Consider the following 16,492-nt stretch of genomic DNA (forward strand, 5'->3'; position numbering starts at 1 on the left):
CTTTTTTTGCCAAGTATCTGCCAGTTAATCCTTAGCAAATCCAAGTGGAATGCAGGATAAGCACAGTGCCTCTGTGACACACACGAGTTTGTCTTTCTTCTTGGATGTTGATAGCATAAGACTGTAGAGCCATCTGGGCATTTCTGGTTGTTAGTAGCAGTCTGGTGACAGGGACCTGAGCCTGGTCAATGAAATGATTCATCTTAATGGGTTCTCTGTCTGCTGCCTTCTGCTGATTCCAACTTTAAAAATTGTACAGCCAAAAAAAAAAAATTGCACAGCCTAAAGCAAACACATTACTGGGACTAGATTACCAGGTCTGTGGGCTCTGAGCAGGGAGTGATGTGTGTATTCATTCCTTTGGAAAACATTTATTGGGTGTTTCTTGAATGTTAATTTTGGGGAGTTAGGAAGTGGTGAGTTGAAGGTGAAGTCCCTGTCTCTTTGTTCTTATAATCAACCAGACTCTGGAGTGACACAAAATGTGCTTAAAGTCTCACTGTGCTCTCTCTGCTTCATAACTCTGGCTGTCAAATGGCAGAGAGGGCAGGTTGTTCAAAGCTTGTCCTTACTCCTTCCCTTCATGCCACAGTCACATGACCTCCCCCAGCCACCGTGCTCCCTGGAAGATGCATCTTAGTTGGGTTATGCCTGTGGCCCCACTGGGAACCCTTTCTCCCAGACACAGACTCCTGTTTCCACAGTCCATTTACTGAAAGCAGTAGGTCTTAGTTCAGGTGCCATAACAAAAATCTTAGACGTGGTGACTTCAAGGGAAAAATTTGTTTGTCACAGTTCTGAAGCCCTGGGCTTGCAGTTGGCTGCCTTCTCAGTGTAGCCTCCTGTGGTGGAGGGAGAGAGAGTAAGAGCTTTTTGGTATCATCTTAGAAGGATACCCATCCTAATCAGAGCAGAGCCCCACTTCAGCAACCTCATTGAACCACAGTTACTTCCTTAGAGACCTCATCTTCCACATACAGTCACGTTAGGGGTTAGGCCTTCAACAGATGAATGTTGGGGGGCTGAGGGTAGGGAGACACAATTTAGTCTGTTACACAGTGTGATAGAGTTAGGGGGGCTGTTCCTTTAAGAATTAAAAATTAAATTTTTAAGTGTCAGAACTGAATGGATTTTGGTTTCCTGTATCTGACTTTAGTTACCAAATTCAGATTTTGTCTTACTTAGCCCCATGTTTGTTCCTTTGCTTCTTCCCCATTCCCCAGAGGCTGCCTGACCCAGGAGAAGATTGTGGCCGGCAATGCCAGTCGCTTCATCGTGATTGCCGATTTCAGGTACGATGTTCAGTGTTTCTGAACTGTCCACTGAGGAGGTGCCTCAGACGCCAGCCCGCATTTTATGGAGGAGAAAACAGAGCTGGAGGGAGGGGCACTCCTCCTTCCTGTGACTCAGGAGTGCGCCTTGGACAATTATGTTTTGCTTTGGTGCTGAAGGAAGATACTGCTATTTCTTGTGTCCGCTGGAAGGAGGAAGCAGATATCATACTCGTTAACAGAGCATGTCCTTATTGATCACTCATTCGCTCCAGTCCCTCCCTGCAAGGAGTCTCGGAGGAAGCAGGTCTAGCCTGCCCCTGGGCAGTGACCCAGCACCCCTGCTTCCCCTGTGTCTCATGTGATTAGTGTTGTGTACAGTCTTTGACCAGGCTCTCAGAGTCTACTAGAAGGCACTTGTGCTGAGCATGTTAATTAAAAAAAATATTATAGCTGTAGGAAGAGCATAAATGATTATGTTACTCATACCTGTTTAACCACAAGCCAATCATATCCAGGTTTTAACATTTTTATCATATTTACTTCACATACTCTTTTTAAAAACAGTGAAGCACAGCCAGTCCGTTAGAAGCCCTGTACACTTGGCCCTGCTCACTTCCCTTGCCCTCTCACCTCGTTAGTAACTCCAGGCCTGAATTGGTATGTCTGTACCGTTGAACTTACTGACATCTGTTGTACTTCTGACTCTGTTCTTTCCAGGAAAGATTCGAAGAACCTCGGGGATCAGTGGCACAAGGGCATCCCCATTGAGGTCATCCCTATGGCCTATGTCCCAGTGAGCCGAACTGTGACCCAGAAGTTTGGGGGCGTGATTGAACTTCGCATGGCCGTCAACAAGGCAGTGAGTGGCTGGAAGGTTTCTGGAATGGGTTCCGGCTCTCAGGGCCTGTCCTCCTGCTTCCGTTAGGTCTTCTATACCCAGACTGGGCAGGTGGCTTCTGTTTATTATTTATTTGTTGGCTGCACTGTGTCTTCGTTGATGCTCAAGGGCTTTCTCTAGTTTTGGCGAGTCAGGGCTGCTCTGGAAGTGTGGCTTCCTCATGGTGGTGACGTCTCTTGTTGCAGAGCGCAGGCTCTCAGTGCATGGGCTTCAATAGTTGCAGCACTTAGGCTCAGCAGTTGGGGCACTTGGGCTTAGTTGCCCTGTGGCGTGTGGAATCTTTGCAGACCAGGGATAGAACCCTTGTCCCCTGCATTGGCAGGAAGATTCTTAATCCACTGTGCCACCACGGAGGTTCTATCTGTTTATTTTTAATCAGCCTATTGGCTTATTTTCAGAGCACTGGCTTTATCAGTTTCCATATTCACATTCATGTAGACAAGACTATACTTAACACATTGTATATTCCCTGTACAAATGGGCATATTTTCTGTCCCTTGGAATCTGATGCTCCTCAGGTGATCTGATCTTTGTACCTGGATCTCTCTAACAGCTGCTAAAAATGGGTTTGGGGAGTCTCTCCTGGGGCAGAGAGTTATTCAGGTTTTGTGGTATAATTTTCTTTTTTCCTCTTTTCTCATCCTGTGGTTAAATGAAGTACAGTTCCTTGGGGGTTGTAAGCTCCTCCCCAGGAATACACTCCAGATACTTAGTTTAAATGCTTCACTTCAGCTTCTAAAGTGGGTTGAACAGAACTTTTTTTCTTACACTTAATTAAACAAGCAGTAGTAATAATTCAAAAACTATAGTTGCAGACAGAACTATATATAAAAAGTTTGAAACATACAGGAGAGAAAGCAACTTATCTGTAACCCTTCCCTGGTTAACTGTTATTTTAATGTATTTTCTTCCTGGTATTTTATGATTTTTTAAAAATACCACAGTCTTAATCATAGTTGTTATACCGAGCTCCGATGCTGGCTCCCTGTGTAGCTGAGGATTCAAGAGGAGATTGTCAGGGTTCTCTCTCGGAGCTGGGGTTCCTCCACACAAGAGCCCAGCATCTTGCCTTTGGGTGTTCTTACTGGGCTTCCACTCCTCCATTTTGCAGAGCAGTCTTTGTGTTCGGGCAACATTTGTGGTCCTATATGCTTTCTAGTGCCCAAAGCTGCTGTGGAATTCTGGGTTAATTAACTAAAACTCCCCCCAGCCCCTGTGACCCCAGGACCCCTCACTGCTCCATCTTTTCGTTGGGTCTGCCTGAGGTGGGGGGTATGTTGTCTTCCGTTCCGTCACTGATGGTTCTCAGTGTGAAGCTCTGGGAACATTGAGCCATGTTGGTTGTCTGTTCTCTTTCTGTAGTTTTTCCCCTCTAATGATGGCTAAGCATCACGGTGCCCTCACTGTGGTAAATGCTTACCCATGTGGTTTACGCATAAGCTGCCGAAGGAGGTAGGTTCCATTATCCCTTTCTTGCCATAGAGGAATCTGAGGCTCACAGAGGAAGATGGCCCCTGTGAGATATCTGCCTCAGTGGCTTCAGGACTCCTGCTCATTACTGCTTCATAGCACTGCCTTCTAGTAATAGAAAGCATGAGGTGGGAGTACTGGTTGGAGCGGGTTGCTTAAGATACTTGGCCTTGGTTATCACCTCCACTCTCCTGCCCGCTCTGCCTGCCTGAATCTACATCACCTCGTCACTGTGGACAATTATCTTCTAGGGTCCTGTGGTGACAGATAATGGGAACTTTATCCTGGACTGGAAATTTGACCGGGTCCACAAATGGAGTGAAGTGAACACAGCCATCAAAATGATCCCAGGTAACATATATTCTTGAGTGTAAACACCCAGGCTCTTCATAGCTGTCCTGTTCCTCTGGCCACAGGAGGCACAGTGGCTGTGGCTTTGAGACTTGGGTGGGAAGAATTTGCTTTATAACATGTTTGGAATTTCTAACTTCACGCCTTTTCCTTTTCCTCCTGAAAACAGTTTACTGCTCACCTAGCAGCTTTGTTAGTTGGCATTTCACAACCCATTTCAATTGGGGCAGGCATGGGGCCGATGGAGTGTCAGGGTGCTTGCCTTGAAATAAACCCACCCTCTCTGCAAAGAGCTTGACTGCCACCTCTTTGATTCTGGCCTGTTCTCTGGAGAAGAATGACTCAGTTCACCCACGCTCATTAGATTCCTGCTGTGGGCGAGGTGCTGTTCCATGTGTTATAGGGAGTTCTTCTGCCAGGTCACTGTTGATAATCTGAAAGAATTAGCCCTAGTGATAATGCAAATACAGGGGACCTTGTAGGAAACCGCCCACCAGTGAGGGCGCTGTTCCTCTGTGGGAGGATTACTTCCAGTGCCCGCTAGGGGGCTCTGGTGCACCTGCTCAGACCTTTCGAGGCTAATTGAGACCCTGAGGTGTCCTTCGTGAGCAGATTTCTCCCATACTTTGGTCTCCACCTCAGTCAGCAGAAGCTACATCCTAGAGAAGTTCAGAGCTTCATTAGGAACTTAAAGTGAAGACAGTGTAAACAGAGAAGCTAGATGCTGAATTATTTAGCACAGTGCCTCAGGGTCATCCATGTGGTTTGTTCTCTCATCTCTTTTTCTCTTCCTCTTTGCTCTGTTATAATACTTGATGCTGGACCTGGGTCAAGGGAGGAGAGGAGGGAAAGTTTCCCTGTCTATCTCTGTCACCCTGTCTGTGTCCCATGCACGTCCATTTATGTGAGGACACCTAGAGGGCAGCAGAACTGGCCCCTGGCTGCCTACACCCTTGGGTGTTCCACTGCTACACCCGGAGCAGAGAAGGGCCAAAGCCAGCAGGGTTCTTTGCCGCTTGTTCACACCAAGCCACCTCTCCCCTTTCCACTAATCTGGGGATGGGTGTAGGAATGGGTTAGTCACTCCCAGCATCCTAATAACCTGAAGAGAGGTGGCTCTTGAGATCAGACCTTTGACAGCTGCCCTGCATCTCTACTCTTAAATTGTTGAAGTCTTTTCTGAACTCAGTTTGGCTTTCTCTTGAATCAGGTGGAAGCTGTCACCTTATGTTATATTGGGTTGGCCCAAAAGTTTGTTCAGATTTTTCCTTGAAATGTTATGGAAAAACTCAAAGGAACTTTTTGACTCAGTAGAATTTTTGAGAACCCTAGGTCTTGAGTGGCCACTGGGCATGTCTTTGGGAGGCCTCTGTCGTGTCGGTGCAGTGCTGGTAGATGATTTTATTTATGTATGGGGGGCTGTCTTTGAAAATTTTTTTATCCTTTTGAATTTACATACTTCAAAGTTTTAAGAATAAGCAGTGAAAAGTCTGTCTTCCATCCCTCCACTTTCCCCCTGTCTGAAGACAGCCAGTGCTTCCAAAGTTGTTTGTCCTTGTGAGTGTGTGTCCTTCTTGAGTTGATCTTACATAAACACAAGTCCACTCCCCCACCCCCATCTCTTTGTTTACGCAATTGACAGCATACTTGGCACATATTTTGCCTCCTGTTTTTTCTCTGTCTTCCCGTTTTCCTGTTTTTTCCCCACTTTGAAGGTTATTATATAATGGTTCACAAAAGAACTTCCTCATTCTTTTTTTTTTTTCTTAATAATAATATGGCATTCCATCTTGTGACTCTCACGTAATTTATTTAGGCAGATCCACGTGAGCAGATATTTGTTTCCAATCCTTTTTTAGAAGGGGATTACCAGTTGAAAGGATAAGTGTATATGATTTTGCCAGATAGCACAGAATTGCCTTCCACGGATGGCATTAGTTTACCTTCTGCCTGAAGTGCATGCCAGGGTGCTTCCCTACACACTGGGTCCATCAAGTATTATCTTACTGTAGTATGTGTGTATATGAAATATTTTCAGTAAAGTTTGCTAACAGTTGTAGTTAATTTGCACTACTGAATAGTATACCATCATTTTTGTGTGTGAAAAAACGTCTGTATATCCATTCGACTCTAGGGGCATTTGGGTATTTCTAGTTTTTAGCTGTTGGGAACATTCTCTGACATATCTTGTGAGGATCATATATATATATATATACCTGATATATACTGAGGAGTAGAGTTGCTGGATCATCAGGTATGAATATGTTCAGCTTTAGAAGATATACTGAGAAACATTTTCCAGCATGGTTTTTTTTGCCAATTTACTCCTATAGTCAGTGTGTGGAAGTGTCTTTAATTCCACAGTCAAATTCCACTATACTCATCCTGTTGAGTGTGTAGTGGTGTCTTGGTTTGCATTCTTTTTTTTTTTTAAATGTATCCTTTATTTTATTCTTTTTTTTTTTTTTCAATTTTTTTGCCGCACCTTGCAGCGTGTGGGACCTTAGTTCCCCAACTAGGGACAGAACCCATGTCCCCTGCATTGGCGGAGCAGAGTCTTAACCATTGGGCTACTGGGGAAGTCCCTGCATTCTCTGTTGACTAGTTTGAGCACCATTTTCTATGTTATTGGCTGTTTTGGAGAACCTCTTTTGTGAAGTATCTCTTAAGTCTTTTGCCCATTTTTCCGCTAGATTGTCTGTTGTCTTACTGATCTGGAGAGTTTATTCATCTTGACGTAGTATATGAATTGCAAGTATCTTTCAGCCCTTTGTGGGAAAAGCTTCTAAGGCTGTGTGACTGAGGATCACTGGGAATGGGAGCACTTAGAGTCATGATGGAGGGCCTCTCTGAGAAGATGACTGGTCCAGATGTGAGCGAACAGTGTGAGCAAAGGCCCTGAGGCAGGAAGAAGCTTGCACGTTTGAGTACAGAGAGAAATCCAGGATCCCAGAGAGGGAGAGAGTGCACGAAGAAATAAAAATAACCAGAATGAGTTTTCATCACTATGCATGAGGCGCAGCTTTAGATGTATCATTTGTCTGGTGCTGCTGATGGTGGTCACTCCTGCAGACCCAGTGATCCTGGTTTTCTTCTTGCCTTGGGAGGCTGAAGCTTAACACTTCCTTCTGTCCTTCGTCCCACAGGTGTGGTGGACACGGGGCTGTTCATCAACATGGCGGAGAGAGTCTACTTCGGGATGCAGGACGGCTCGGTGAACATGAGGGAGAAGCCGTTCTGAACGGGCCCTGCAGGAGCGCAGTGTGTTCCTCTCACGTCCCCAGCCCACCGCCAAGGTGGCCGCGCCTCTCTGAGCCTTTGCCTTAATGTGTCTGTGCCAGGTGGACAGCTTGGTAGGGTGAAGGGTTGAGGGTTCAATCCAGTCTTCTGAAGTATGTTATTAAATGTCTTTTTAAAAAGAGAGATAGAAACATATATATATTTTTACTATTAAAAATGCTCAGTTGTTTTTTTTTAATAAAATGGAACTTGATTTCATGTTTTATATGAAACATTTACCAAAAAAAAAAAAAGGACTGTCTTTTAAACTTTTAACTTGAGCCTGCTGGTTAAGCTTCTGAATATTGGATTTGCTGAGAAATAGAAGTCAAACTTTTCTTGAAACTGGTGAAATGAAGGGCACAGCCAGCAGCGATTCCCTGATGCCTTACTGGAAACATAGGAGTTCGTTTACTTTTCTACCACACTGTTTTGTTGTTTAGTTTTTGTTGCAATTACGCACAATATGTAGTTCTGTGTTCTAAGAGGTGAACTATAGAAATATAAAAGTCTGGCGAGTATAGGGTATGGTGTGTGATGACTCAGAATGTGTAAACTCTCAGGGGGAGGATGTGGGAGTTCTTCAGCTGAGGTCATGGGTTCATTCAGACCCTTTGTGTTGAAGCCATTGGACAGAAATACTCGCCAGAACTGCCAAAGCACTGCTGTGAAGCACCTTTCGATGACTGTCTTTTTGTTGTTAATAGTTTTTTTGTTCCTTTGTTGTTACTTTGCATGGTTTGGCATCAGAAGTTGTTACCTCTTTATACTGTTTGAAGGTTGAAATAAAACAGTATGGTGCCATTTTGGCTCTTTGTCTTTGTTACAGAATTTGTGTCAGTTTTACAGTAAAATAGGAATCGGTTTTTCTCACTTAATTTACTTTGGATCTTTGATAAGGGGTGGAATCCACTCAAATCTTGAGCCAAAAAGTAGATAAATATTTCCTTTATTTCTGAGAGAGCTTGATAGCAACTTTATTTCATAGAACTTTTGTCACACAAGACATCTATTTTCTATATTAATGGAGACTAACACAGCTGAACAAAAGTCACAGATTATCCCCAAGTTTTATGCTAGTCAGACCCTCAGTCATGGAAGCTGACAAGCAGTAAAATGGGTCACTTGACTTTCCTGTATTCTCCCAGTGTGTAATCTTCACAGTGTGCCCAACGAGCAGTGAACCGTCCAGAAAGCTTCACAGATGGCAATAGAAAGGCTGTGATCAACTCAGTGATGATTCTAGATGGGATTCATGAATCTATCCTGCTGTAAAGGTGTTTGTGTTGAGAGCCCTAATCCCCCAGTGCTGACTTTGCACAATCCTTAGACAGTCATGTCACTCGCCTTGCCCTCTGTTTTGAAGCTTGGATTATAGCTACCAAACCTAGAGGCGTCAGAATTCCTGCTAAATCAAGTTTCAGGCTCAAAGTCAGTCAATCAGGACTGAGCTTTGAAGAGGTTTTCTTTTCCTTGCTGAATTCTCTCTCTTCTTTTTCGCTCTCAAGGTGCTCTTTTAAAGATAGTTGGCTCACACGTTGTTAGGAAACCTGCTGTTAGGAGTGCTTTATTTTCCTCCAAGACTATTTTGGTCTGGATGGTACATAGTTTTTACACAAACTGGGCACTAGGTCTTAGCTGAGAAAGCTTGATAAAACTGCTTCTTGATATGATCCTTAAAAGCTCTTAGGTTAAATTCAGGGATAAAGATAAATGACAAACTACGTTTCTGAAAAACACCTGCATGTTCCACAAGTAAATGCGCTGTGGGTTTCATAGGCCTTCACACCTGTGAGCCAAGTGCAGTTCTCTTGAGTGTGAATGTGAGGTTTTCCTTCTTTAAACACCTGCTGTGTTTCAGGTACACATATAGCAGTTTGTTCTAAAAGTAAATTTTGATTAAAGTTTCTTCAATGAAGTCATTAGTAAATGTGGTCTTGTTGGATGGACCCCATTTGCAGGCTTGTGGTCAGTCCCAGGGGCACAGGACAAATTGCAAACCTGGTGTTTGGGAAAGGTTTATAAGAGTCTGCCTGCAGTGCAGGAGACCTGGGTTCGATCCCTGTGTTGGGAAGATACTCTGGAGAAGGAAATGGCAACCCACTCCAGTATTCTTGCCTGGAGAAGCCCATGGACATGGGATCGCAAAGAGTTGGACACGACTGAGCGACTTCACTTTCACTATATCCAAATTAAGCTGCCACATATCTGCGAGGCATCAAAGGGGGAAAAAAATCACTTGAATTTGAATCTATTCAATTTTGATTTCAGCTGACAAGTTTTTTTTTAAGTTTTATTAATTTTTGGTTCTCTTGGGTCTTCGTTGCTGTGTGGGCTTCTCTTTGCATTGGCTTCTTTCTCTTTGTTGCAGAACTTGGACTGTAGAGCACAGGCTCAGTAGTTGTGACTCGTGAGCTTAGTTGCTCTTCGGCGTGTGGGATCTTCCCTGACCAGGGATCGAACCCCTGTCTCTGCATTGGCAGGCCAACTCTTTTACCACTGAGCCACCAGGGAGGCCCCAGAGCTCAAGTTTTGATATTCTTCAATCGTCAAGCCTTTGCTGAGTCCCCATCATGTGCCAGTTCTCAGTGGGGACTAGTAAAGGGTAGAGAGCAGAGACAAGTAAGACACCTCCTGGGCTCCAGATGCTTCCAGCCTTTTGGGTGAGACAGCGTGACAGAGGGATTGTCAGTTCAGTAGGGAAGAGGGGCTGTGAGGTGGGAGACGTTCCCAGGTGACTGGTGACCGAGCCCTAACCATTACTTACTGTGTGCAGGTTGTGTCCCGGGCCTTCAGTCTGTTATCTCACAGGAGTTTGGTGGTATCTGTTGTGGAGCCTGTGGGAAACAGACTCAGTTTAAGTAACTTTTTCAGGTCAGACACTGGAAAACAGGACAGACTTTTCTGGCTCATCATTCCAGTTGGTTGTAGGACTCTGAAGAGTTTGTGTTCCTTAATGCCGTGTCCACCGTTTGTAACTTGAATTGCAAGTAATTTGTGATTTTTAAAGTACTGAAGTTACTGAACGGGTTTATTGTATATGTGTGTAGGTTCATGGGTAATCCTATAATATTAATAGATTTCTCTTTTCTAATGAGCTTTCTTTTAGTGGGAGAAAGGAACAGAACATTGCGCAGTCTAGGGTTGGCCGTGGGAAGGCCCATGCAGGAGTCAGTCCTTAGGCTGCCACCACTTTTCTCCCCTCCTGTGCTCATTTCCCTTCTCTGCTTTCCAGGATATAGGCACGGTGGCAACCATCGGCACTGCTCGCCTGGGAAGGATGTTTGTGGCTAAGGGTTGTTAGTGCCCTGTAGTCAAAGACTCTTCAGAACACATAACTGAACAAAGTTGATTTTATTTGTTTTTTATTTTTTATTTATTTTTGTTTTTGATGGTGCTGAGTCTTTGTTGCTGTTCAGGCTTTTCTCAAGTTGTGGTGAACCGGAACTGCTCTCCAGTTGGAGTCCTCAGGCTTCTCATTGTGGTGACTTCTCTTGATGTGGACACCAGCTCTGGGGCAAGAGGGCTTCGGTGGTTGCAGCTTCTGGGCTCTAAAGCACAGGCTCAGTAGTTGTGGTGCTCGGGCTTAGCTGCTCTACAGCATGTGGGATCTTCCCGGATCAGTGATCAAACCTGTGTCTCCTGCATTGGCCAGCTGATTCTTCATCACTGAGCTGCCAGGGAAGCCCCAAAATTGGTTTTACTGATTCATTGAATGAAGGAAGTCACATGCCACGAGGAGTCTCAGCCCAAGGCTGTTAGGACTTTAGAGGACTTAGGTGTCTGTCTGGGGCTTTGGGAAGGGTTTTGTTCTGGGTTGGATGTCATCAAGAAGCAGGAGAGTTCTGTGACCCAGCATCCTAATTTTCACCGGGAAAGTAGGGCTATAAAGCTGGGGTTGTAAAGAAGCAGGGAAGGGAGGTGTCCGGTCCTATTTGTGGTCTGGATGACATTCATGTTTTGTCCGTTTCATGGAGACAAAGTGATCATAGAGTCATCTGGTGTTTGTATCACCGTCACAGAGCAGCCATGAAATTAAAGCTTCTTGGAAGGAAAGCTGTGACAAACCTCGACAGCATATTAAAAAGCAGAGACATCACTTTGTCTACGAAGATTCACGTAGTCAAGGTTAGGGTTGCATGTGCGTGCTCAGTTGTGTCCGACTCTTTGTGACCCGATGAACTAGCACACCAGGCTCCTCTGTCCATGGGATTTCCCAGGCAAGAATACTGGGCTCGGCTGCCGTTTTCTTCTCCAGGGAATCTTCCTGACCCAGAGATCAAACCTGAGTCTTCTGCATTTGCTGCATTGCAGGTGGATTCTTTACCTCTTGAGCCATTTGTTTTTCTAGTAGTCATGTACTGGACCAGATGTGAGAACTGGACCATAAAGAAGGCTGAGTACAGAAGAACTGATGCTTTCAAATTGTTCTGGAGAAGACTCTTGAGAGTCCCTTGGACAAGGAGATCAAGCCAGTCACTCATGAAGCAAATTGAACCCAGAATATTCATTGGAAAGACTGATGCTGAAGCTGAAGCTCCAATACTTTGGCCACCTGATGCAAAGAGTCAACTCATTGGAAAAGACCCTGATGCTGGGAAAGACTGAGGGCAAGAGGAGAAAGGGGAGACAGAGGATGAGATGGTTGGATGGTATTATTGACTCGACCTGAGTATGAGCAAATTCTGGAAAATAGTGAAGGACAGGGAAGCCTGGCATGCTGCAATTCCATGGGGTCACAAAGAGTTGGATGCAGCTTAGCAACTGAACAAAAATAACACAGAGTGCCCCTGTCTGGTGATGGTCTGTGAGATTGTTTATGATCCATAGGAGAGCACAGGAGTCTCGCCGTGGGAGCCACGCTAGCTTGTAGCAACACCAAAGTTGGGCTATGGAGCCAGGCCAGTTCCTGGCTGTCATTTCTCTTTCTCAGAATCTGCTGGCCCCAGGAACTGGAGGCCTGAGTGTTCTGTGATCTACTCTTTCCTTCCCTTTGGTTAATGGGCACTGAGCGCTTTCTGTATGCTGGGCACTGGGGTGGCAGGGTCGGGCCACAGATAGCCTCTGCTGTGACTCCGTAGTCTGCTCACTTCCTGTCTCACCTAGCAGCTGATGCAGCCAGACTTAGAATTGCATCAGTCTTCACTCTCCACTAACCCAGTAATCAGATGGTGTTTTTGAGAGAGGTTCAGTGCCTTTGCTTTTTTAGTACCAGGTTTTTTAGTGCAGGACAGCAAAACACCCCAATATAGCCTTGCATTCAGTTGTGCCCTAGTGGACCTCTGCGGATAAACATCTGAAACGAAGCTCTGAGAGGGAAGGAAATGTGATGACTAATATGGGTCTTGGGGTGGGGTGGAATCTGAAGGGGAAGGGAAAGTCCACCCCGGTATTCTGTGCACCGTGCAGGTTATGCTAGTACTAAAGAACCCACCTGCCAATGCAGGAGACCTAAGAGACACAGGTTCGATCCCTGGGTCGGGAGGATCCCCTGGAGGAGAGCATGGCAACCCACTCCAGTGTTCTTGCCTGGAAAATCCCATGGATAGAGAAGCCTGGCGAGCTAGAGTCTCTGGGGTTGCAGAGAGTCAGACACAACTGAAACGACTAAGCGTGCACGCACATTAGGCAGACTACTGATGAATAAAATAAATTGTGTTGGAACTCCATTCACTGAGAACATCTCTGCTTTAGCTGCAAGGTGGAAGAAGCAGTTTCTCCTGGGAAACGAAGCCCTGCCTGTCTGCATCTCTGTCCGCCTCAGTGTACCGGCCGTGAGACCCCCCCCAAATGTCTCCCTGATTAGATAATTACACTGGAGGGAGTTCCCAGGTTCAAGGGTATTCCAACCTGAGTTGCAGGTAGAGTTGCACTCATCCTCATTTTATTTCAGAAGCTGTTCTTGGTGGAGTGTTGGGCCAATCTCCAGTCCCTGATGATTTCAGTTCAGATCAGAACTCTGATCTGAGTTTAGCTCTACTTGGCCTCTGTTCCCGTGTCAGTGGTGTGCCTTGGGTTTCCTGGTGAACTTGTGAGAGGCAGCCCCAAGGTGAGAGCCCACAGGGAGCTGGCACCCAGGGCTGCATAGCACCACCCAGTGGAACTGTGAGCCACATACGTAATTCAAACATTCTAGTAGCTGCACTGAAAAGGTTAAAAAACAAAAAACAGAACAAATTAATTTTAATAGTTAACCCAACAGATCTAAAATATTACTAGTCTGACTATATTCAATCAATATTTTATATTTTGGGGGTACTGAGGCTTCATGTGTGTGCTAAGTTGCTTTATTCATGTCTGACTCTTTGCGACCTCATGGACTGTAACCCACCAGGCTCCTCTGGTCCTTAGGATTCTCCAGGCAAGGATATTGGAATGGATTGCCATGCCCTCGTCCAAGGGATCTTTCCAATCCAGGGATCGAACCTGCGTCTCCTGCATTGGCAGGTGGGTTCTTAACCACTAGCACCAACTGGGAAGCCCTAAGTCTTTATAATAAGGTGTGTATTGTATTTCAGTACGTCTTGTTTTGGACTAGGCACCTTCCAAGTACTCATTCATCAGTGACCCAGGATTGGGGAACACAGTTCTAGAATTGAAGGGGAACTCTGGTATTGTCCTTGTTCTGGATTTTAAAATAATATTTATTTATGGCTGTGTCGGATCTTAGTTGCCGTGTGCAGGCTTAGTTGCCCTGCAGCATGTGGGATCTTAGTTCCCAGACCACGGATGGAATCTGTGTCCCTGGCATTGGAAGGTGGATTCTTAACCATTGGACCACCAGGGAAGTCTCTGTTCGGCTTTTAAAAGGTCCCTTTGATTTCCTGGAGCCAGCCTGGGTTCTACTGTGACCCTAGATGTTTCTTAACACCCACAGAGTCAAATGGACAGCTTCCAAGGGGGTTCCCTTTAGTTGTCCTAATTTGAACTGAGACCTTCTGTGTCTCAAGCAGATGGTCTCTCTGACCTTATAATTGGCCTTAACTCCAGGAAAGAGAACCATTCTTTCAGCTTCTAAGTTAAATGATTATTTTAGCTGAAAGTGTTAGTCACTCAGTCATGTCTGATTCTCTGCGATCCCATGGACTGTAATCTGCCAGTCTTCTCTGTCCATGGGATTCTCCAGGCAAGAATACTGGAGTGGGTTGTCATTCCCTTCTCCAGGGGATCTTCCCAACCCAGGGATTGAACCTGGGTCTCCTGCATTGCAAGCAGATTCTTTTCTGAGCCACCAGGGAAGCCCTATTTTAGTTGAGGTACACTATTTTTTCTGAGAGAGGTAAGTATGATTAGTAACCTTGGTTTGGAATTCCAGTCTTCTGGTTGCTAACTTTTGGACAAGTTTATTTCACCCATAAGCCTTGATTTTTTCCTCAGTGTAAAATGGCTGCAAAAATGTTACCTTTTCAGGTAATTTTGAGGTTAAATGAACTAATTCATGCAAGTGTTTAGAGCAGTTATTGGCACATAAAAACGCTAATCAATCTTACGTTTTTATTAGACTGCTGTGGACTTCTAGAAAATTTAAGTTTCTTGGGTCTTAAAAAATGAAGAATGGTTGGGATGTGCAAAAATAGCTTGCTGAAAATAATTTTGGTGGGGGCACTGGATGGGGAAACCAGGAACTGTGTCATAGGTAAATGGGAGTTCCCTGCTGTCTGCTTTTGTGTGATATTTTCTGTAATAAAAATTAAAAAAAAATTATTTGCCAACTTTTGTTCTGGAATTTGCTGAAAGAAAAAATTGTTACAATAATTTTAGATACCCCTATGAATTCTCCAAGCTAGGCTTCAGCAATATGTGAATTGTGAACTTCCAGATGTTTAAGCAGGTTTTAGAAAAGGCAGAGGCACCAGAGATCAAATTGCCAACATCCGCTGGATCATGGAGAAAGCAAGAGAGTTCCAGAAAAACATCTATTTCTGCTTCATTGACTATGCCAAGGCCTTTGACTGTGTGGATCACAATAAACTGTGGAAAATTCTGAAAGAGATGGGAATCCCAGACCAACTGACCTGCCTCTTGAGAAACCTGTATGGAGGTCAGGAAGCAACAGTTAGAACTGGACATGGAACAACAGACTGGTTCCAAATAGGAAAAGGAGTACGTCAAGGTTGTATATTGTCACCCTGCTTATTTAACTTCTATGCAGAGTACATCATGAGGAACGCTGGGCTGGAAGAAGCACAAGCTGGAATCAAGATTGCCGGAAGAAATATCAATAACCTCAGATATGCAGATGACACCACCCTTATGGCAGAAAGTGAAGAGGAACTCAAAGGCCTCTTGATGAAAGTGAAAGAGGAGAGTGAAAAGGTTGGCTTGAAGCTCAACATTCAGAAAATGAAGATCATGGCATCTGGTCCCATCACTTCTTGGGAAATAGATGGGGAAACAGTGGAAACAGTGTCAGACTTTATTTTTTGGGCTCCAAAATCACTGCAGATGCTGATTGCAGCCATGAAATTAAAAGACGCTTACTCCTTGGAAGGAAAGTTATGACCAGCCTAGATAGCTTATTAAAAAGCAGAGACATTACTTTGCCAACCAAGGTCCGTCTAGTTAAGGCGATGGTTTTTCCCGTGGTCATGTATGGATGTGAGAGTTGGACTGTGAAGAAAGCTGAGTGCCAAAGAATTGATGCTTTTGAACTGTGGTGCTGGAGAAGACTCTTGAGAGTCCCTTGTACTGCAAGGAGATCCAACCAGTCCATTCTAGAGGAGATCAATCCTGGGTGTTCATTGGAAGGACTTATGCTGAAGCTGAAACTGCAATACTTTGGCCACCTCATGCGACGAGTTGACTCACTGGAAAAGACTCTGATGCTGGGAGCAATTGGGGGTAGGAGGAGACAGGGACGACAGAGAATGAGGTGGCTGGATGGCATCACCGACTCGATGGACATGAGTTTGAGTGAACTCCGGGAGTTGGTGATGGACAGGGAGGCCTGGCATGCTGTGGTTCATGGGGTCGCTAAGAGTCGGACACGACTGAGCGACTGAACTGAACTGAACTGATGAAGTGCCATGTAGGATTATTGAGATGTGTGAGTATATGTGTGTATTCTGCCTGGGAAAGTCAGGGAAAGCCTTGTAGTGCAGGTGGTCATTTAGCTGTAACTTAAAAAAAATTTTTAATTAAAAAAATTTATTTATTCTTTTTTAATAAAAAAGAATCAATATTGATGCATTGTACAAGAATGAATGAAGATTGAAAACAA

The 16,492-nt window shown here is 44.8% G+C and overlaps 1 protein-coding gene across 1 annotated transcript in view; it reads left to right on the plus strand.

Annotated features, from left to right (window-relative positions):
* Positions 1-8,081, plus strand: part of RPIA (ribose 5-phosphate isomerase A) — a 32,489-nt gene extending 24,408 nt beyond the window's left edge. The window contains exons 6-9 of the mRNA XM_088841375.1: positions 1,224-1,292; positions 1,992-2,133; positions 3,894-3,993; positions 7,140-8,081. Of these exons, the coding sequence (XP_088697501.1) occupies positions 1,224-1,292; positions 1,992-2,133; positions 3,894-3,993; positions 7,140-7,234 (406 nt within the window). The 3' untranslated portion in view covers positions 7,235-8,081. The remainder of the gene's footprint in view (positions 1-1,223; positions 1,293-1,991; positions 2,134-3,893; positions 3,994-7,139) is intronic.
* The last annotated feature ends 8,411 nt before the right edge of the window (positions 8,082-16,492 follow it).

This window comes from Moschus berezovskii, chromosome 11 (assembly GCF_049115385.1).
Source record: "Moschus berezovskii isolate FMDL1 chromosome 11, NW_MosBer_1.0, whole genome shotgun sequence".
Lineage (NCBI taxonomy): Eukaryota > Metazoa > Chordata > Mammalia > Artiodactyla > Moschidae > Moschus > Moschus berezovskii.